Source organism: Lampetra planeri, chromosome 16 (assembly GCF_965212315.1).
Source record: "Lampetra planeri chromosome 16, kcLamPlan1.2.h2, whole genome shotgun sequence".
NCBI lineage: Eukaryota > Metazoa > Chordata > Hyperoartia > Petromyzontiformes > Petromyzontidae > Lampetra > Lampetra planeri.
The window spans coordinates 2,379,771-2,401,657 of NC_136122.1; the positions used below are offsets into that span (position 1 = coordinate 2,379,771).

The 21,887-nt window shown below is 42.4% G+C and overlaps 1 protein-coding gene across 3 annotated transcripts in view; it reads left to right on the forward strand.

The window, feature by feature from the left end:
* LOC144722919 (GTPase HRas) overlaps positions 1 to 13,650 on the forward strand; it is an 88,389-nt gene extending 74,739 nt beyond the window's left edge. For all 3 annotated transcript variants that reach the window (XM_078601340.1, XM_078601342.1, XM_078601341.1), the window contains exons 4-6: positions 171 to 330; positions 4,225 to 4,347; positions 5,474 to 13,650. In XM_078601340.1, the coding sequence (XP_078457466.1) occupies positions 171 to 330; positions 4,225 to 4,341 (277 nt within the window). In that variant the 3' untranslated portion in view covers positions 4,342 to 4,347; positions 5,474 to 13,650. The remainder of the gene's footprint in view (positions 1 to 170; positions 331 to 4,224; positions 4,348 to 5,473) is intronic.
* Positions 13,651 to 21,887: the final 8,237 nt, after the last annotated feature.

Below are 21,887 nucleotides of genomic sequence, written 5' to 3' on the forward strand. Positions count from 1 at the left end.
GTGAAGTATGGTCAAACAAACACTGAGATCACCGTGGTGGTTAGAGCTCTTAACCCAGCCATTGGCTTGGTAAAGGGCTGGATGACGATGATGTAGGTGTACCTTTGCCTGTTGAGTTTCATACTGCCATCGATCGGCTGCCCACCCTCCACCCCCACCGCACACTGCAGGGAGCAGATCAAGCGTGTCAAGGACTCGGACGACGTGCCCATGGTGCTGGTGGGAAACAAGTGTGACCTCCCAGCACGCACAGTCGACACCAAACAGGCGCAGGACCTGGCGCGCAGCTACGGGATCCCTTACGTTGAGACATCCGCCAAGACGCGGCAGGTACGGCCCTCGGCCACCCCTGGGGTCATGGGCATAGAGAGCTGTGCTGGGACCGGCGTGCGAGAGTCTACAGCCCAGCAGTCATGGCAGCTTGAGTGTGGTGCCACCCACTGGAAAGTTCGAGTAGTGAGGCCACTTCGAGCAGCAACCGTCATCCATTGTTCACGCAGAAAAAAAGCCTCACCGTCTCAAGACTGTACTGTCTAGTCTTACATAGTAGGGGGCTATGTGTGCTTGATTTGTGTAAAACTGATGCAGTCATTCATGGTTTCACAAACTAATCTTCTTTGGTATGGCAGGAGGGAAAAGAAACAGTTTTTAAATGTGGTATAGTTGAATGCCAATTTCCTTTAACCAATCCAAGGAAGCAGGAGCCGCTTATTTATTGCAGCAACACAGCCAGGATGCGCATGGATGGTGCATAAATCGGTAGCCGGGTTGATGGTTCTGACTTCACCACAGTTGCAGTTTGGCAATTCTTTGATTATTACTTTGTGGAAGGTGTACGCATATCTCCCATGTTGCATTCGAGCATGGTTTGGCGAGTTCCATCATTGTCGTGGGAGAGAGAAGCCCGGTACTTCCACAGTCGGGTCCTCAACAAAGTTCGTGTTTATTGCAAAATCCATAGCCACCCACGATTCTCCATCCAGCGAGTGCCGATGTCTTGATTCTTGGCCGCAAGAGTAGAGGCGTAGATCCAGAAAGTTTTGCTAGATTTTAGCATATTGTTTGGGAGTTCTTTTCGGTCTTGATGAAGCAGCAGAGCGATGTCCATAAGATTGTGGTTCTCCCGAGTCATCGCAGCACAGGAGCGAAGTTGACTTCAGCGTGTCGCTGATAATATGAAATGCGGTGTTTATTTCGGTATCGATAAGATTTGTGTGTGAGGGCTGGCACCCCACATTTGTGCACCTACATACGACTCTGTGGTAGAATGGACCAGAGCTTGCATTGATATCAACGTGTGGGTTTCGCTTTCCCACGTTTTTCATGCAAGTTTCTGAATAATGTTCACTCGTGTTTTTGTTTTCCTCTTGGCTTGTTCAAGGTGGTGGTGGTCAGTACCAGGGCTAGTGGTCATGTGTTATAGATATTCCAGTGAAGTTGACATTTAATGTTTTTGTGGCTTAGCTGTTGTTCAGGTGGAAGACAGATGACACTAGTAAATGTTTTTTACCCTTTTATCTGGCACCAAAACTGACACCTTTATGCAAGGGATCATGTTTGCAATAACCACAACACAAGTAGTCAAAATGCAAACAAAAAGAGATAACTCTGATAATGATATGCACTGTCCTTTAAATTGATTGGTCCACACCCGAGACGGCTTTTCGTAGAGCCTAGTCTCCACTGGTATTGGACCAGATGACGCCAAAAGGCGTACAACTCAAAAACAGCGCACTATCAGAGTATTGAGAGCTCGGGGTAAGTATTTACATTATGGGACCTCCTTTGCCAGTCGCAAGATATAGTAATAGGTTTTTTACCCTTTTATCTGGCACCAAAACTGACACCTTTATACAAGGGATCATGTTTGCAATAACCAAATGACACTCTTGGAGGGGTTTGGCTGAAGGCGCCAATTCTTGAAGTTCACCTCTAGGGCCTTCAGATGGGGCTTGGGTTGCCAGCACGATGTCATCCGAGTACATGAACTTGCGGGAGGGTGTCGCCGGTGTAAATATTGCAAAGCACTGGAGCAAGAACGGATCCAGCGGAAGTCCATTGTAAAATTTCCATGGGCAGCTGGCAGCTTCACCAAGGTGGAGGTTGAATCATCGGTATTTTAGCGACGAGACGGATTGTTGGGCAGCAAGGTATTGCTGCCACAAGCTTTAGCAGGAAACCATTCAACCGTACAGTATCGTATGTCGAGGAGACGTCGATAAATGCTGTTTTTAGCTGGCATTTGAAGTCGGCCTCAATGTGGCTCATTAAAGCAAACACTGATCGCAGCTATTTTGGCCGATTCTTAACCCGGAATGTTCCTTGGCGACTATATCCTCAAGTGTAGGTATCAGCTTTTTGGAGTTGGAGTGGCTCCATCAGCTTGTAGCAGACACTGACTGGGGAAATCAGGCAGTAGTTTTTAACATTTGATGCATCCTTGTCGAGTTTAACAACCACGATAATCTTAGCTGCTTTCCATTAGTTGGTTCCTTGCCTACGCAGTGGATATCGATGAGGAAGGTGGCGAGACATTTTGCTCGTGATCTCAAGTTCTTAATTAATTCCGGATAAATCCTATTGAGACCTCCGGATTTCATCTGGGAAATACGAGTGTCTACTTCCCCCCCCCCCCCATTGAGAAAGGGCTGGAGAATGTGGAGGCATGTTGGCAGCAGTTGAGATTGCGGTCGAGTTTTTTTTTGTTGGCCATCCAATGTTGTTTGATCGGTGCTTGTGAATTGCTGATTTACTTGTCCGGCAATGTTTTTGGGTTTAACTTGCGGAGGTTTATTAGTTGGTGTCGCTGTTGCTTCCGGCAGCCTTAGAAGGTGCCAGGTTTTTCGGCTCATTTTTGTAAAGTCAAGAGCCTCTGCTGCTTCAGTCTACCTTTTTTCTTCTTTGCCGAGTTCAGTGACTCAAGCAATGCTTTTGCGGTCTTTTCCGATCGGCATTGAATTGTCACAAAATTAGTATTTTATTTTTGGAGACCAATAGGGAGTGAAGGCTTTTCTAAAGCCTCTTGCGACATTGGCCTTTGTAGCTGCCTGGATGAAGCCAATGAAGTGATTGAAGCTGGTAATTCGTGGGGGAATCATTCCAATAGATTTCTCCATAGTTGCAGTAATTCGGCAATCCAGTCGTTCGCAGGTGTACGAGTGGAATCTGAAGGCCAATAGGATCACTACATGTCTACGTTGCCTATTTGGAAAATCGTCGAGGAAATTTCTCATTGACTTCATATAATTACCATTCTTTTCTCATGAAACAAAACAAATCGGGCGTGTAACATTTTTCCACCGAGCTGACTTGAAAGTACCGTTGTCTTTTGGTCTTCTGCCGCTGTCCCCGATGTCAGTTGTTCACCTGCTTAATCGTTGGCATCATAGGCCCCACAGGGTGTGGTGGGTATTGAAGTCGCCAGCATGGATGGATGTTCGGGTGGTTTGGCAGTGGTAGCAATAGACACGACCATTCCATATATGGAGGCTTGTAAACGATGACAACTGTTAAGTCGTTGATTTTGATGGCGACGTAGTGGGGTGAATTGTTGAGCACGACCAGGTCAATCTTTTCATGTGTTGCGAGGCGTGTCTCAGATGGTGGCTTTAGGAGACGAGGGTGTAGCCGTTTATATTCGAGTGAAGGCATTCGTGGGCCAGATGGATTTCTTACAGCACGAGGACATCAGTGTCTTAAAACTTGAGCATCTTCACGATATAATCACATTTTGCACCAGAGATGCCCTCTGGTCAGTTGCATTATTCACGACGGCAGCCGACGTTCACCTTTCTTTGGCCTTGAGAAGAAGGGCCATTTCTCCCGTTACTTGTCAGGCCGGGATACCTTTGTCGGGCATTCGGCTGCCAATTTGATGACATTTGTTTTGCTTTCGCACGTGGAGTGGAAGTGGAGACGGCCAGCAGGCTGTCATCTCAACAAACCATTCGTTCTGCTCAATTGAAAAAGCATATGAAACCGAATTGGCCACGTACATCATCAGTAACAGGTGGTGTTTGAACCAGGACTTGGCTTCCTTATGTAAACTCAGCCTTCAATTAAGTGCCTTCTGCAATGTCTAAGTATCAGCAGTGGGGAGACATGGGTGGTGGGTCTTGCACTTGCCATACCATTCCTCCTGTCCTGCACTACCCTCAGTACGCACTCATTAAACTGCCACGACGTACAAGGAGGCTAAGCGGGGAATGTGTGCACGCGTACCAGGGCGTGGAAGATGCGTTCTACACCCTGGTGCGTGAGATCCGGGACCACAAACTGCGCAAGATGAACAACGCCAACAACAAGGACGAGTGCAGCGTGTGCAGCTGCGTGCTCTCCTGACCCCTGGTGAGGGCATGGTGCGCGTCGAAGCAGCCACAGCAGCAAGCACAGCAGCAGCTACAGCAGCAGGCGCAGCAGCATGCCAGCATTGGGAAGCACCGAGCCCTGGGCACGGAGCTGTATGCGCAGGGCATGTGCCATTGGGTTCCCTGATATCCTCCTCTGCTGTACTGGCACTTTGCAATGTCTCTAAACCGTAGCTTGTCTACAATAATCCTTTCAACCGCTGGTACAAGCTTTGTCACATACTCTCGCTATCCTGTTGCTAATGACATTCCCTGTTGCCTGATGCTTCCCATCGTTCCTCCCACTGTACCACAGAGCCTGACCTGTCAAGCCATATTTTATTATTATTCCTCTTATTTACCCAAGAAATCCTCACTGGATCTGATGACTTTTTCAGGAAGTTCCTGCCAAGTTTGGCATAGTAGGTGGGCGATGTTGCTGTGTGTAATCCCACTTGAGTAATTTTCAGGTAAAATGTTTTGCATTGGCATAATTTGGCCAAAACCAGTTACATTGTATGGTGGGGTTTTTTTGGCTATGGCAGGGAACTGGAAAAAACCCATGTAGAACAGGGGGAAATTATACAAACCCAGGCATATCTTTCTGCGAGGCATTCGCCTTACCACTGCACCACTCTGCCACCCACCTAGTTTCACTTCTACAAAGTGGAATATTATAACGTGTCAAATCAGCGGCAAGGTTGGTGCATGTCCTGACATTTCAATGTTCATGTTTTGCTGTTTCTACTCCAGCTTTCCCCATGGGTCTACTTCCTCCTTCGGTTACCTTCAGTAGCCATGCCACCCTCCAGCAGTGGTCCTAAAGCTCGGGAGGCACAGGACCCGCTAGCCAGCTTCTCGCAGCTACCACGGTTGGTGCCAATGGCACAAACATTTAGGCGAAGGTTAGGCTGGCATGTAAGTTTATTGTGTGCTGATTCTTGGCCAACATACCAGATTGTTCCAACTCCTTCCCAGAAAGCTCATCTGCATTTAGCCATCAGCAGGTTTTCAGACATGGCATTGCACTGAAATATCTGCACCATCCCTGATTTGCTAATTAAACAATCACAGCATGACAGTCCCTCGTGAAATAATCTGCTGTGTGTGTGTGTGCGTGTTGCAAGGTGCTTGTGCATGCGGAGATGCCGTAGAGTGCCACTATGCGGCCGCCGCCTGCATTCGAGCCCCGAGGTGCTGGTCTCCGCCGACATCCCGGGGCTGCGAGACCTTCCCGAGGGGCCGGGGGGAGCTGCAGGCGGCCAGTCCAACCCAGCCTCTCCCTCCCTCATCTCCCACAGCCATGACCACTCACTCTTTAATGCTGGCCATGTTTATCAACGGGCGGCAGTGCACAGCGGCCCGCGGGCTCGGAGTGCCGAACTCTTAACGCTGCCGTCGACGCCGCCACCACCACCACCACCACAGCTACGCTGACGCGCTCTCCCTCTGGGGCCGGGACCCCCGTCTTGTTGCTGCTGTAGGAACGTGACACACTGCTCCACGTCTGTCCCGCTGTAGGAACGTGGCGCGCTGCCCAGCACCTCTGGTGTGCAGGGACGGCGGGCGCAGCCAGGGCAGTTGGTTGGTTTCTAGTGGCATGAGCCGTGAACTCGAAAGGGAAATGCCTAACAGGTTGTACCACGTGCGGAGTTGCGATGATTTCACTGCACATTTGAATTTTGAAAATTATTTTGTTTTTATTTAGTCCTGTTGTCTAACACAGTTGTTTTGAGTAGATGTGCGGAAGTGTGTTTTACTGCGTATAACTGCATGTGTGTGCATGTGTGTGCGCATGTGGGGAGTGGTGGTGGAGTGGTTCACACACTGATTTTTGGCCATGCTCATGTAAATGGGTACTGGAACCGTGCCTGTGCCTCCTCTAGGTTGACTCGGTCTAAACACGAGTACCTTGTGCGGTGATGTGTCAACATCAATACTGGAGAGATGGGTATGCGTGGCGCTAGCCAGACAACCCCCTCTTGTGCTGTGCCAGCCTGCATAGGTGCTCACCAACAGCGTTTGCCCCGCAGTCTATAAGGCTGACCTATATGTATATAAATGTAAACGCAGTATATAATTGTGCGTGTGTGTATAAAGTACTCATCGAGAAACCATTTCAGAAAACCTAAAGCCAAAAATGTGGCGATGTGAATCTCACGTTAGAGCAGTTGTGTGTTATTTGTTCATCGCACTTCACTTCGATCCCCTCTTTCCCATTTAGCTGGCTCATGACTGGCACCTCTATGACAGGGCTGTGTGACAGAAGGAGCTTCCGCCGTGTCGAGACGGCAGTGGGAGGGAGCTCGTGCTCCCAGCCGCGGGTGCAACCGCTTTGTCACTACAGACACTGGGACATTCTTGGATTGGTAAATAACCGGTAACCATTTGAGAATTGGTTACCAGTCCGGAGAGTCAGGAGCCGGTAACCGTTTCAAACAAAATGTTAGCATTGAATGCGCTGATTGGCACGGTGCAAGCATACAAACGGCACGTTTACCCTCGTAACTCGGCTAGACAGAGCTCTCGAGGGTATTTGGTCGACCACGCTGATTAGACATCTCAGAAGAGATGGGCATACCCACACTTTACCCCACTGCATGCGACCTGCCGATCAACTATGGTCAACCGATATATTCTGCCAGGTGGACAGACGATGGCAAAATTTTGGACACTTGCCCCATTTTATCAGCTGCCACGTCAAGAGATTTAATCAAACCACCAGCGAACTCTGGATTGCAAGGCTAGTGTGCTCACCATTACAACGTGGCAACGGCATGCGTTGCTCAGTTAAAAAAGGTAAACGTTTCATGTATGTGGCACACAGGTGACTGGTGTTTTTTTCCAGATTTATTTGAATGTGGTTACCGGCAATACAAATTGATTTTCACGACCCTGGAACGTCCCCCTCGCAGGGCACAGAAGCCGCGAGTGGCGGGGTGGGCACACCTTGCCTTGCCAGCCCCACTCGGCGCGCTTGGCTGGCGAACCCACGTGTGAAGAAACGTAACGCTGCCTTTTTGACTCGTAAGGCGGGCCTTCATAGTGCAGAGCTTGTCCTCAGCCAATTCACTTGGTCGTGACATTTTATGCATTTGCAGCCAGGTGGTGTGTGACTTGCCACCGTGCGCCCATTGCACAGGAAAATAGGGCTCGGCAGAAGTCGACCCAAAGCCACCGATTCTGCACAGGCTGCCACCCTCTTCAGAATCGCCACTGTTGTACAGTGACCAGCGCAGTGGGATGGTAAGAGGATATGTTCATCTCCGTAGGCTAGAATGCTCGATGAGGGTACTTTTTTATCCATTTTCTGATCAGTAGCTGCCTAAAACATTAACTTAATTAATGTATAACTTGTAGGTGCGGTGGTAATGTGGTCCCGTAAATCGGCGGTGTGGAGACGGCTTGTGGCTTGCGCAGGAATCTGAGCCATGATTATCAGCATGAGACAACCACCTGAGCAACTTGATGGTGCCTGCCAAAGGCAGTATAGCAAGTCGGTTGCAGCTAGTTTCATCTTTTTAGTCGAGATTTGAGTGTTCTCTTGTATGCCTTGGTTTTCTCCAGTCTCTGGTTTCCTCCCATGTGTAAAAATACTCGACAACAGACTTAACACCACTGGAAGAGGTCATTCTTGAAACTGCCTTCAAGACTTGCTGATGCTTTCCTGGGTGGAGACTTTCCATTGTTGCTTTGGTTATTTAAGGCCATGTGCAAGGCCTTGCAATTTAAGTGTTTTGCTTCGTAAATTACCTATACTCGAGTCAAGTTCAACGTGCGATGTTTTAAACGTGGAGACACTGGAGAGCCGATCTTGGTGGAGTCCGAGTGTTATTACTGTTTTTGAATGAAACACCCTTCGTGTTCAGGCTTGCCTCGTATGAGGCTTATTTGAATCACTGCTGGATAAGCAGGGCTTTCATTTTGTGTTTGAAAGGCAGTGGTGAATCTCTGCAATCCATGGAAATGAATAATTGGTCGTTGAACGCCTCTGCTCTGGTTGTGGTTATCCAGAACTACATTTTTACTGTAAGTGGCTTCACAATTGCAATGCACACAAGGAATGTGATGTGTTTGTAGATGTGGCTCACAAACATTGCTCATCACAGCAGGACATTGATAGAAGTACCCGAGGTTGTAGTGATTGACTTTAGTTCTGCAAGGGAGGTGATTGCAGTGTATTGGGCTCCATATGGCAGGGTGGTGGCAAAGGGGTAACACTCGTGCCTCACAGCAAGAAAAACCTCCGATGAATTTCCAACTCGGGTGCCTAAATGTGTGCAGTTCGTATGTTCTCCGGTTCTACATGGGTTTCCTCTGGGTTCTGTGGGTTCCTCCCATAGTTGAAAAAGAGTGTCACTGATATTAGCTGAAAATGTACCTGCAAGTTACTCAATTGAGATTCCACATAGCAACATCGCAAAAACTTGGAAGAACCCTTCTGAAAAAGGCATAAGACTCTACAATGCTTTCCTGGTTAAATAAGCAAGATACTAATTCATAACATGTTGCTCTGTACCTCGATAAGCTTTGCAACAGTCCGCAATTTCCAATGTAATGTTGCTAACTTAAATCAACTCAAGGATTTTCATACACGTGCCATGACCCAAAATTAACTCCTGGCAGCAATGACGAATACGCAGCCCCAGAATAATGTGCAGGCCCCGAGCCACGTGCGGGCCACGTGCGTGCGGGCCACGTGCGTGCTATGCGAGGGGTGGGACGTTAAAACGGCTGTTGGGACTCTGCCACGAGCTTGTTCGTTCATGATGCCACATGGCCATGGAGTGTGAATTAATGAGCTTCCATACATAGTGTTATATATATTCAGTACTCTATAACAATATATTGTAAATGTTATTCTCATTACTAAAATCACGTAATGATGGAAAAGAATTTGCAAATGTAACTGGGTAAATTATCCAAGACTTGGGCGCCAAACTAAGGCATATAATGTTTAGGGTTCATTGAAAATCAAATCTGTAAATTACAAAAAAATCCAATCGCCACAAATATTACTGGAGGTTGGAAATGAGTTCAACAACACACACGGGTGTGTGCAGCATTACAGGTACAAAAGCTCCTGGCCATATTCAGACCACCAGCTCGAAAGAACTGGCCATTTTGCTCCGAGGTAGTAATCTCCATATATATAAAAGGCAAAGTTGTGAATACGTGTGTCTGCTCCAAATGTTTAGCGTACTTCCCGACATGCAACAAACTGGAAATTTGCCATGTGGGTACTATCCAGACTGTCCACCATGCAAAAATTATAAAAATATACTTTTTTTTTTTTGGGGGGGGGAGTTCAATAATGCAATTATTTTTTGCACGGCAAGTGAGCTGTGACATCAAATCTTTCACGTGACCCGCGCATGTGGAAGCGTAACGCATTGTAGTGTAGTGGTTAGCGCACTGCGCTACGAACCCGGCGAGCCGAGTTCGATTCCCGCTCACGGCCACCACCGGTGACGATTATTTTAACCGGTCCTGGGCCTCCCCTAGGTCGACTCAGCCTCAAACGACTAACTGCTGTGGTGTGTGAACATCGCCACTGGGGAGACAAAGGCGGCCGGGCGTGGTGGATCCAAGTCCCGGGCGAAGCCGGGTAGTACAGCTAGTCTAAATGATAATTTCCACAATTATTTTGAGCTGGTAATATAGATAAGACTTTTGTACATTCAATGCAGCGCACTGTTGTATGTTTTAAAATCAATTTGTTCATTAAAATGCTTGAAACACAGCCAAACTGATATTTAAGATTTAGTTTTCAGTCAAAGTGTTGCATACACAACCAGCCAAAAGCAAGTTATACGTAACTGCCGAAATGTCCAGAAAATCATCGCGTGCTGGCTTTAACAGCTGTCCTGTTGGTCCTTGCATAATCACTTTTAATCTTTTGTGCTGCAGCCACTCGATCTTGTGTGTTTTACGGCAGGTGGAGCCAGTGCTTGTAAAAATAACTTGGCAAAACGTGGATAATGAAAATGGTGGAAATGTGAAGTAGTGTTTGTGTGTGACACGAAGTTCAGGAAATACTACGTGCACCATGGTTTAGCCAATTGGGGCAGCAGTCTTACCTGGACCTCCAAAACTCGCATGCAAGAAATGTAACCAATTTCTAACATGAAATGAAGTTTCATAATTATTTAGGTTGAACATCATTCATTTCTACTTCATCACATTGGACCAGTTGCAATGGGAATTTCATATAACCAATGTGGAAACAGATACTTGATTTTGAGACTGTAGACTGGTTCATTCAACAAGAACCCCGTGTACATTTGTAGAGTATTTTTTTCGTGGAATCTTGGGAGAAATTTTCAAAGAGTTACTACTGTGTGCATATTGTTCACCTTGTAACCCTATTCACCAGGTCATGAAAGCAACCAGCGCTGACTTGGATCTATAACTTTGGTTTAAAAATCATTTCACATTGTGTTTTTGTGTAAATAAAATACGGTATGTATTAAATGTCTTTAATTAGGGGTTACATAGAGTACCTGTGTAAAAAATATATATGAATCTTGAACTCGTGAAATCAGGAACATGGTTTTCCTGTGCTTTCTTTGAACATGGAATGGAGTATTGTGTGCCCAGTTGTTGATTCATGTCGGTGGCATTTAGACAATTTTAGGTACAAGGAATGGAATGTAAACTCATATATAGCTTTTGTTTCTTGTTCTGAGGTTCAGAGACTCAAATCTGAGTTTGACAAATGCCAAATATTTACCAGGAAAGCCTCATTGAGTCTCAAGACCTTTTTTTCAGGAGGGTTCTGCATTGGGATGTTTGGCTTATGCCATTAACTATGTTTGATTTTACCGAGGGACAACATATATCCCAGTTGGCAGCCGGTTGAACTGGATGTGATCCACCACAAGTTCGGTGGAAGCGTGCTCTGCTCCTATGCAGGCCCATCCAAAGTTATCCTCAATTTCACTCATTGTGATCACGTCCTCCGTGAATGTTTTTTCACCGACGGGTTAACGAGCAATTTGGAGGTGGGGTTGACATAATGCAGGAATGAGAGTCACCCGCTGCTGGGCAATAGGCCTATAGTGACATTGAGTGTTCTATTGTGTGCCTAGACTCGAGCCGTACCGCTGTGTTCCTGAACATAAACAAAACAATACTTTATTAGCCTGAGCAAAACCCTCCTGAAAAAAAAAATGTTCACTGATAATCTATGTTTTCATTGAGGCCATGGGACTGGTGAATCGTGAATTGTTTAGGGAAAGTGCATTGCAGGAGGTAAGTAGAACAATGGAAGGACCTGGGCATTGAGGACGTGATGGTGGGATTGGATGAGGTTAATAACGGTCTTTTTGAAAACATCTGTTGGGGTGCATTTTGTTGTAATGGAGTTTTCGCTCAAAGCCCCACTCCCCCACATGGGGTCTCGTTTAGCTGCTTTATCCCAGATGACCAAGGGCCCCCGACATAGCCCCCATGTCCGAGTCATTTTCATTATGACTTAAGGATTTTTTTTAAACTACCCTGTGTGGGAATCGTATAGTATAGATATGAATGCATTTTGAGCTTTCAATTATGCAACTCCAAATTGTGTTTCATTGACACATTTCACAGAAAATATGATTCATTATTGATGTTTGGCTCCGGCCACGTAATGATCTGACCAAATCTTTGTTGGTCAAACCCCCTTCAACGGACATGGCCAAACAAAGCAACCGGCACGTGTAGGACCGTTTAGCACACCAATTATTGTTTCAGTTCACTCCGCATTGAGTTGAAAAACAATCCTCACAGCCACATTTGGTATCAAATAGACGTAACTATCTGATTGATAAATATGCGTCTTTAAGTTCCTCCACCAGATACTAGTCTCATTGTAAGTTTGGATGAAGATTGTTCAACTTACCGTTGAGCAGAAACAATCATTTGTACGTTAAACGCAGAACACGTGCCAATTTGGCTCTTGGGTGGTGGAGGGTAATAAGGACGCATTCGGTCAGACCGTTGTGGCCTAACCAGAAATATATTATGAATCAAATGTGTTGTGAATTTGGATGGCATTTAAGGCAAGACCATTCACATCTGCATCTTTTCTTTGTCAATATTTTAATCCCGATTCGTGGCGTCGTCCCTCCGTTATATTGGATTTGGAGAGACATCTGCCTCTAGGAGCCCAGTTCTCTGTTACAGGAATCAATGCCTAATTTACTTTCATATTATATCTGGCACAATTTTATTCGTTAGGATTGGATAAAAAGTAAGGATTTTAAGTGCTTGCTAGCTTTTTACTCAGCGGGCAAAATCAATGGGCTAGTGCCTTGTCTACTTGGCCGTTAATAACGGTGATGAATATAGTTGATAGGGGCCCACATTAATCGTGTAAGATGGGGCCCTGGCAGTCAATAGCTGTGGCAACCACTCCAGTAGCATCTCGGTGCTAGAGAGCTTTGTCAACATTTTTGCAGGAGAGGCTAATTCATATTTTCACTGTGGTACATCACATTTGGCTTATTTCACCATAGGTGGTGTCATTAGGTTCTATTCAACACATTGGAATATGGGGTGTGGTGGTGCCGCACACATGTCACATGAAGTTAAAGACTGGATTGATGGACTGTGCAGAGAGGCGCATGAGGTTGCCACCTGTTGGGCAATGAGGTGGCCATATCTCTCAAGATGGCAAATCAAAGTTTTGACCTGTGTGGAGATTCTACTACTTTTGTATGAGGTGGGGTTTGTCCAATCATTGCAAACAGTAATTGGACATTATCCAAAACTAGGACCCCCGTGAGAAAGTATTCATCTTCAATAACATTTGATAAGAGGAAATATCTACATTATATTGTTATCGAAGTTATTTGTTGATTTACAAAATTCACTGTTCATACAATGTCACTTTTGTGAGCCAAGTCAGTGCCTCTTGTTAACATTTCCCAAAATGGTGGCTCAAGCTGTTGCAGGACTGACCCTGTCATCACAAGCTTGAGGATTGTACTGAGAAGATACAAGCCGTTTCAATGAAGATTAATTCGCTGTATAAACTGTCTCGTGTTTAAAAAAACACATTTGCAGGGATACATCAGTCGCTCCCTAAAAAACCTTAGTTTGTGTGATACCACAGTAATGCTCATTGACAGCACCGGTACCATGGTGAGCAAAACAATGGATTATTGTGAATACATGAACTGAACTCTACTAACCCCACTGGTGTCGCCTGTCTTTCAGAAATGGTACTGCAAATAAGACTGGAGGGCTTCAAATGTACCTTTTATTAAGGTATACTAGTATGTCATTGTTACGTTTAAATAAATGTAGAGGATGCATGGAACTTGGCATCGTCTTCTTTTTATTAGAACGATTATTTCTGTTCTCCCAGCATCAGGTGGATCAAAAGGGTTCATCGTTGTGGCAATGGGGAATGGATTGTGCTGGGTTATGTGGAGTCAGTTCTGCTCAGCCATAAATAAGTATAACCCGTAAAAACAAAGTTTTTCACTATAAATCCTTTATATGCGTGGCAGCGAACTTAATATAAAAGATTTAAAAATATATTCGCCTGTGGAGGACGCGGGGATCGATCCCGCGACCTTTGGCATGGGAAGCAAGGGCACTACCAACTGCGCTACTCCACGGCCTGTGGAAGGGTTACGCTCTGGGCTCTTATACTGTGACGTTCAGCCAAAGCCATGAATGAGTTCTATTTGAATATATGTAAAATAATCACGAACATTAATTGTCTCGCACAACGAGTCTGTGGAAATGTCAGCTCGATTGGATCACGGGAAGTGGGTTAAAAAACGACCGAAAGATTTGCACGGTCGTAGGCAAGCAAGCACGCAAGCACGCAAGCAAGCGAACTTAATATAAAGGATTTAAAAATTAACCACCTCTTTCTGTTGTCTCCGAATAATCTGACGAGTGGCGTCATTGTTTGATAATTTTCCTTAGCTGGAGGCAGGTTGATATTTCTATAAAATAAAATGTGTTTTGTTAAAATGAGTTATTTACGCAACCAAAGCAAAGCCATGGCTATCTCACACTGATATTCTTAGGTTTTTTCGGTAAAGTCACGTAGGTAAAAAAATTAAATTAATAAAATAAAAATCACGACGTTTCGATTGCAACACAAGCAATCATCATCAGGTATAAATGAAATAGCAACAAAAAATTCTAACCAGAAAAACTATAGACAGACATATAAGCAGACAGATATCACCAAGATACATAGAGAGAGAGTAACACAGGTACAGAGAGGGAGATCGTCTCTGTTGAGTGGCCTTAAATAGGCAGAGGGGGCGGGGGCAGAGAGATGGAGGGGGTTAGATAAAAAATTTACATGTCAATGAGTGCGGAAAACGCGTAACAAATTAACATGTCAATGAGTGCGGACAACGCGTAGTAAAGAAAGCAAGTTTGAACATTAGGAGAGAGGGAGAAAGAACACACTAAATTAAATAACCTAGCAAAATATCGAAATGTTATGTAATACAACACAGAGAGTCGGTCAACACACAACGCATAGCCTGGTCGATTACGTATTTCAAAGATTGCTAAGTTAGAATTTAAGTGTGAACATTCAAAAGAGAGACAAAACATGAAACAAAATAAACGGAGACACAGACAGAGCAGAACATAAGAACGACAAAAAACGAGTGTAGAAAGAAAAAAGTACACTAAATACATAGGCAGATAGAGAAAACAAAAACCCAGAGAGAGAGAGAAAAAAAGGTAAACTTGGAACTTCACCATAGACATGGTTCAATTCTAGATTTGAAGCTTTCGTGACTGCAAGGATTCATATTCTTAGGTTTTTTCCGGTAAAGTCACGTAGGTAAAAAAATAAAATTAAAATTAATAAAATAAAAATCACGACGTTTCGATTGCAACACAAGCAATCATCATCGGGTATAAATGAAATAGGAACAAAAAATTCTAACCAGAAAAACTATAGACAGACGTATAAGCAGACAGATATCACCAAGATACATAGAGAGAGTAACACAGGTACAGAGAGGGAGATCGTCTCTGTTGAGTGGCCTTAAATAGGCAGAGGGGGCGGGGGCAGAGAGATGGAGGGGGTTAGATAAAAAAAAATTAACATGTCAATGAGTGCGGAAAACGCGTAACAAATTAACATGTTAATGAGTGCGGAAAACGCGTAGTAAAGAAAGCAAGTTTGAACATTAGGAGAGAGGGAGAAAGAACACACTAAATTAAATAACCTAGCAAAATATCGAAATGTTATGTAATACAACACAGAGAGTCGGTCAACACACAATTAACGCATAGCCTGGTCGATTACGTATTTCAAAGATTGCTAAGTTAGAATTTAATTGTGAAAATTCCAAAGAAAGACAAAACATAAAACAAAAGGAACGGAGACACACAGACAGAGCAGAACATAAGAACGACAAAAAACGAGTGTATAGAGAGAAAAAAGTACACTAAATACATTGGCAGATAGAGAAAACAAAAACCCAGAGTGAGAGAAAAAAGGTAAACTTAGAACTTCCCCGTAGAAGTGGTTCAATTCTAGATTTGAAGCTTTCGTGACTGCAAGGATTAATATTCTTAGGTTTTTTCGGTAAAGTCACGTAGGTAAAAAATTAAAATTAATAAAAGTAAAATAAAATAAAAATCACGACTTTTCGATTGCAACACAAGCAATCATCATCAGGTATACATGAAATAGCAACAAACAATTCTAACCAGAAAAACTATAGACAGACATATAAGCAGACAGATATCACCAAGATACATAGAGAGAGTAACACAGGTACAGAGAGGGAGATCGTCTCTGTTGAGTGGCCTTAAATAGGCAGAGGGGGCGGGGGCAGAGAGATGGAGTGGGTTAGATTAAAAATTAACATGTCAATGAGTGCGGAAAACGCGTAACAAATTAACATGTCAATGAGTGTGGACAACGCGTAGTAAAGAAAACAAGTTTGAACATTAGGAGAGAGGGAGAAAGAACACACTAAATTAAATAGCCTAGCAAAATATCGAAATGTTATGTAATACAACACAGAGAGTCGGTCAACACACAATTAACGCATAGCCTTGTCGATTACGTATTTCAAAGATTGCTAAGTTAGAATTTAAGTGTGAAAATTTCAAAGAAAGACCAAACATAAAACAAAAGGAACGGAGACACACAGACAGAGCAGAACATAAGAACGACAAAAAACGAGTGTAGACAGAAAAAAGTACACTAAATACATAGGAAGATAGAGAAAACAAAAACCGAGAGAGAGAGAAAAAAAGGTAAACTTGGAACTTCCCCGTAGAAGTGGTTCAATTCTAGATTTGAAGCTTTCGTGACTGCAAGGATTCATATTCTTAGGTTTTTTCGGTAAAGTCACGTAGGTAAAAAATTTAAAATTCAAATTAATAAAAGTTAAATGAAATAAAAAATTAAAATAAAAATCACGACGTTTCGATTGCAACACAAGCAATCATCATCAGGTATACATTAAATAGGAACAAAAAATTCTAACCAGAAAAACTATAGACAGACGTATAAGCAGACAGATATCACCAAGATACATAGAGAGAGTAACACAGGTACAGAGAGGGAGATCGTCTCTGTTGAGTGGCCTTAAATAGGCAGAGGGGGCAGGGGCAGAGAGATGGAGGGGATTAGATAAAAAAAACTTAACATGTCAATGAGTGCGGAAAACGCGTAACAAATTAACATGTCAATGAGTGCGGAAACGCGTAGTAAAGAAAGCAAGTTTGAACATTAGGAGAGAGGGAGAAAGAACACACTAAATTAAATAACCTAGCAAAATATCGAAATGTTACGTAATACAACACAGAGAGTCGGTCAACACACATTTAACGCATAGCCTGGTCGATTACGTATTTCAAAGATTGCTAAGTTAGAATTTAATTGTGAAAATTCCAAAGAAAGACAAAACATAAAACAAAAGGAACGGAGACACACAGACAGAGCAGAACATAAGAACGACAAAAAACGAGTGTAGACAGAAAAAAGTACACTAAATACATTGGCAGATAGAGAAAACAAAAACCCAGAGTGAGAGAAAAAAGGTAAACTTGGAACTTCCCCGTAGAAGTGGTTCAATTCTAGATTTGAAGCTTTCGTGACTGCAAGGATTCATATTCTTAGGTTTTTTCGGTAAAGTCACGTAGGCACAAAATAAAAATTAATAAAAGTAAAATAAAATAAAAATAAAAATCACGACTTTTCGATTGCAACACAAGCAATCATCATCAGGTATAAATGAAATAGCAACAAAAAATTATAACCAGAAAAACTATAGACAGACATATAAGCAGACAGATATCACCAAGATACATAGAGAGAGTAACACAGGTACAGAGAGGGAGATCGTCTTTGTTGAGTGGCCTTAAATAGGCAGAGGGGGCGGGGGCAGAGAGATGGAGTGGGTTAGATAAAAAATTAACATGTCAATGAGTGCGGAAAACGCGTAACAAATTAACATGTCAATGAGTGTGGACAACGCGTAGTAAAGAAAGCAAGTTTGAACATTAGGAGAGAGGGAGAAAGAACACACTAAATTAAATAACCTAGCAAAATATCGAAATGTTATGTAATACAACACAGAGAGTCGGTCAACACACATTTAACGCATAGCCTGGTCGATTACGTATTTCAAAGATTGCTAAGTTAGAATTTAAGTGTGAAAATTCCAAAGAAAGACAAAACATAAAACAAAATGAACGGAGACACACAGACAGAGCAGAACATAAGAACGACAAAAAACGAGTGTGGACAGAAAAAAGTACACTAAATACATAGGCAGATAGAGAAAACAAAAACCCAGATTGAGAGAAAAAAGGTAAACTTGGAACTTCACCGTAGAAATGGTTCAATTCTAGATTTGAAGCTTTCGTGACTGCAAGGATTCATATTCTTAGGTTTTTTCGGTAAAGTCACGTAGGTAAAAAATTAAAATTAATAAAAGTAAAATAAAATAAAAATAAAAATCACGACTTTTCGATTGCAACACAAGCAATCATCATCAGGTATAAATGAAATAGCAACTAAAAATTCTAACCAGAAAAACTATAGACAGACATATAAGCAGACAGATATCACCAAGATACATAGAGAGAGAGTAACACAGGTACAGAGAGGGAGATCGTCTCTGTTGAGTGGCCTTAAATAGGCAGAGGGGGCGGGGGCAGAGAGATGGAGGGGGTTAGATAAAAAATGTACATGTCAATGAGTGCGGAAAACGCGTAACAAATTAACATGTCAATGAGTGCGGACAACGCGTAGTAAAGAAAGCAAGTTTGAACATTAGGAGAGAGGGAGAAAGAACACACTAAATTAAATAACCTAGCAAAATATCGAAATGTTATGTAATACAACACAGAGAGTCGGTCAACACACAACGCATAGCCTGGTCGATTACGTATTTCAAAGATTGCTAAGTTAGAATTTAAGTGTGAAAATTCAAAAGAGAGACAAAACATGAAACAAAATAAACGGAGACACACAGACAGAGCAGAACATAAGAACGACAAAAAACGAGTGTAGAAAGAAAAAAGTACACTAAATACATAGACAGATAGAGAAAACAAAAACCCAGAGAGAGAGAGAAAAAAAGGTAAACTTGGAACTTCACCATAGACATGGTTCAATTCTAGATTTGAAGCTTTCGTGACTGCAAGGATTCATATTCTTAGGTTTTTTCCGGTAAAGTCACGTAGGTAAAAAAATAAAATTAAAATTAATAATATAAAAATCACGACGTTTCGATTGCAACACAAGCAATCATCATCAGGTATAAATGAAATAGCAACAAAAACTTCTAACCAGAAAAACTATAGACAGACATATAAGCAGACAGATATCACCAAGATACATAGAGAGAGAGTAACACAGGTACAGAGAGGGAGATCGTCTCTGTTGAGTGGCCTTAAATAGGCAGAGGGGGCGGGGGCGGGGGCAGAGAGATGGAGGGGGTTAGATAAAAAATGTACATGTCAATGAGTGCTGAAAACGCGTAACAAATCAACATGTCAATGAGTGCGGAAAACGCGTAGTAAAGAAAGCAAGTTTGAACATTAGGAGAGAGGGAGAAAGAACACACTAAATTAAATAACCTAGCAAAATATCGAAATGTTATGTAATACAACACAGAGAGTCGGTCAACACACAATTAACGCATAGCCTGGTCGATTACGTATTTCAAAGATTGCTAAGTTAGAATTTAAGAGTGAAAATTCCAAAGAAAGACAAAACATAAAACAAAAGGAACGGAGACACACAGACAGAGCAGAACATAAGAACGACAAAAAACGAGTGTAGACAGAAAAAAGTACACTAAATACATAGGCAGATAGCGAAAACAAAAACCCAGAGAGAGAGAAAAAAAGGTCAACTTGGAACTTCCCCGTAGAAGTGGTTCAATTCTAGATTTGAAGCTTTCGTGACTGCAAGGATTCATATTCTTAGGTTTTGTCGGTAAAGTCACGTAGGTGAAAAATTTAAAATTAAAATTAATAAAAGTTAAATAAAAATAAAAATCACGACGTTTCGATTGCAACACAAGCAATCATCATCAGGTATAAATGAAATAGGAACAAAAAATTCTAACCAGAAAAACTATAGACAGACGTATAAGCAGACAGATATCACCAAGATACATAGAGAGAGTAACACAGGTACAGAGAGGGAGATCGTCTCTGTTGAGTGGCCTTAAATAGGCAAAGGGGGCGGGGGCAGAGAGATGGAGGGGGTTAGATAAAAAAAAATTAACATGTCAATGAGTGCGGAAAACGCGTAACAAATTAACATGTCAATGAGTGCGTAAAACGCGTAGTAAAGAAAGCAAGTTTGAACATTAGGAGAGAGGGAGAAAGAACACACTAAATTAAATAACCTAGCAAAATATCGAAATGTTATGTAATACAACACAGAGAGTCGGTCAACACACAATTAACGCATAGCCTGGTCGATTACGTATTTCAAAGATTGCTAAGTTAGAATTTAATTGTGAAAATTCCAAAGAAAGACAAAACATAAAACAAAAGGAACGGAGACACACAGACAGAGCAGAACATAAGAACGACAAAAAACGAGTGTATAGAGAGAAAAAAGTACACTAAATACATTGGCAGATAGAGAAAACAAAAACCCAGAGTGAGAGAAAAAAGGTAAACTTAGAACTTCCCCGTAGAAGTGGTTCAATTCTAGATTTGAAGCTTTCGTGACTGCAAGGATTCATATTCTTAGGTTTTTTCGGTAAAGTCACGTAGGTAAAAAATTAAAATTAATAAAAGTAAAATAAAAGAAAAATCACGACTTTTCGATTGCAACACAAGCAATCATCATCAGGTATAAATGAAATAGCAACAAACAATTCTAACCAGAAAAACTATAGACAGACATATAAGCAGACAGATATCACCAAGATACATAGAGAGAGAGTAACACAGGTACAGAGAGGGAGATCGTCTCTGTTGAGTGGCCTTAAATAGGCAGAGGGGGCGGGGGCAGAGAGATGGAGTGGGTTAGATTAAAAATTAACATGTCAATGAGTGCGGAAAACGCGTAACAAATTAACATGTCAATGAGTGTGGACAACGCGTAGTAAAGAAAACAAGTTTGAACATTAGGAGAGAGGGAGAAAGAACACACTAAATTAAATAGCCTAGCAAAATATCGAAATGTTATGTAATACAACACAGAGAGTCGGTCAACACACAATTAACGCATAGCCTGGTCGATTACGTATTTCAAAGATTGCTAAGTTAGAATTTAAGTGTGAAAATTTCAAAGAAAGACCAAACATAAAACAAAAGGAACGGAGACACACAGACAGAGCAGAACATAAGAACGACAAAAAACGAGTGTAGACAGAAAAAAGTACACTAAATACATAGGCAGATAGAGAAAACAAAAACCGAGAGAGAGAGAAAAAAAGGTAAACTTGGAACTTCCCCGTAGAAGTGGTTCAATTCTAGATTTGAAGCTTTCGTGACTGCAAGGATTCATATTCTTAGGTTTTTTCGGTAAAGTCACGTAGGTAAAAAATTAAAAATTCAAATTAATAAAAGTTAAATGAAATAAAAAATAAAAATAAAAATCACGACGTTTCGATTGCAACACAAGCAATCATCATCAGGTATACATTAAATAGGAACAAAAAATTCTAACCAGAAAAACTATAGACAGACGTATAAGCAGACAGATATCACCAAGATACATAGAGAGAGTAACACAGGTACAGAGAGGGAGATCGTCTCTGTTGAGTGGCCTTAAATAGGCAGAGGGGGCAGGGGCAGAGAGATGGAGGGGATTAGATAAAAAAAACTTAACATGTCAATGAGTGCGGAAAACGCGTAACAAATTAACATGTCAATGAGTGCGGAAACGCGTAGTAAAGAAAGCAAGTTTGAACATTAGGAGAGAGGGAGAAAGAACACACTAAATTAAATAACCTAGCAAAATATCGAAATGTTACGTAATACAACACAGAGAGTCGGTCAACACACATTTAACGCATAGCCTGGTCGATTACGTATTTCAAAGATTGCTAAGTTAGAATTTAATTGTGAAAATTCCAA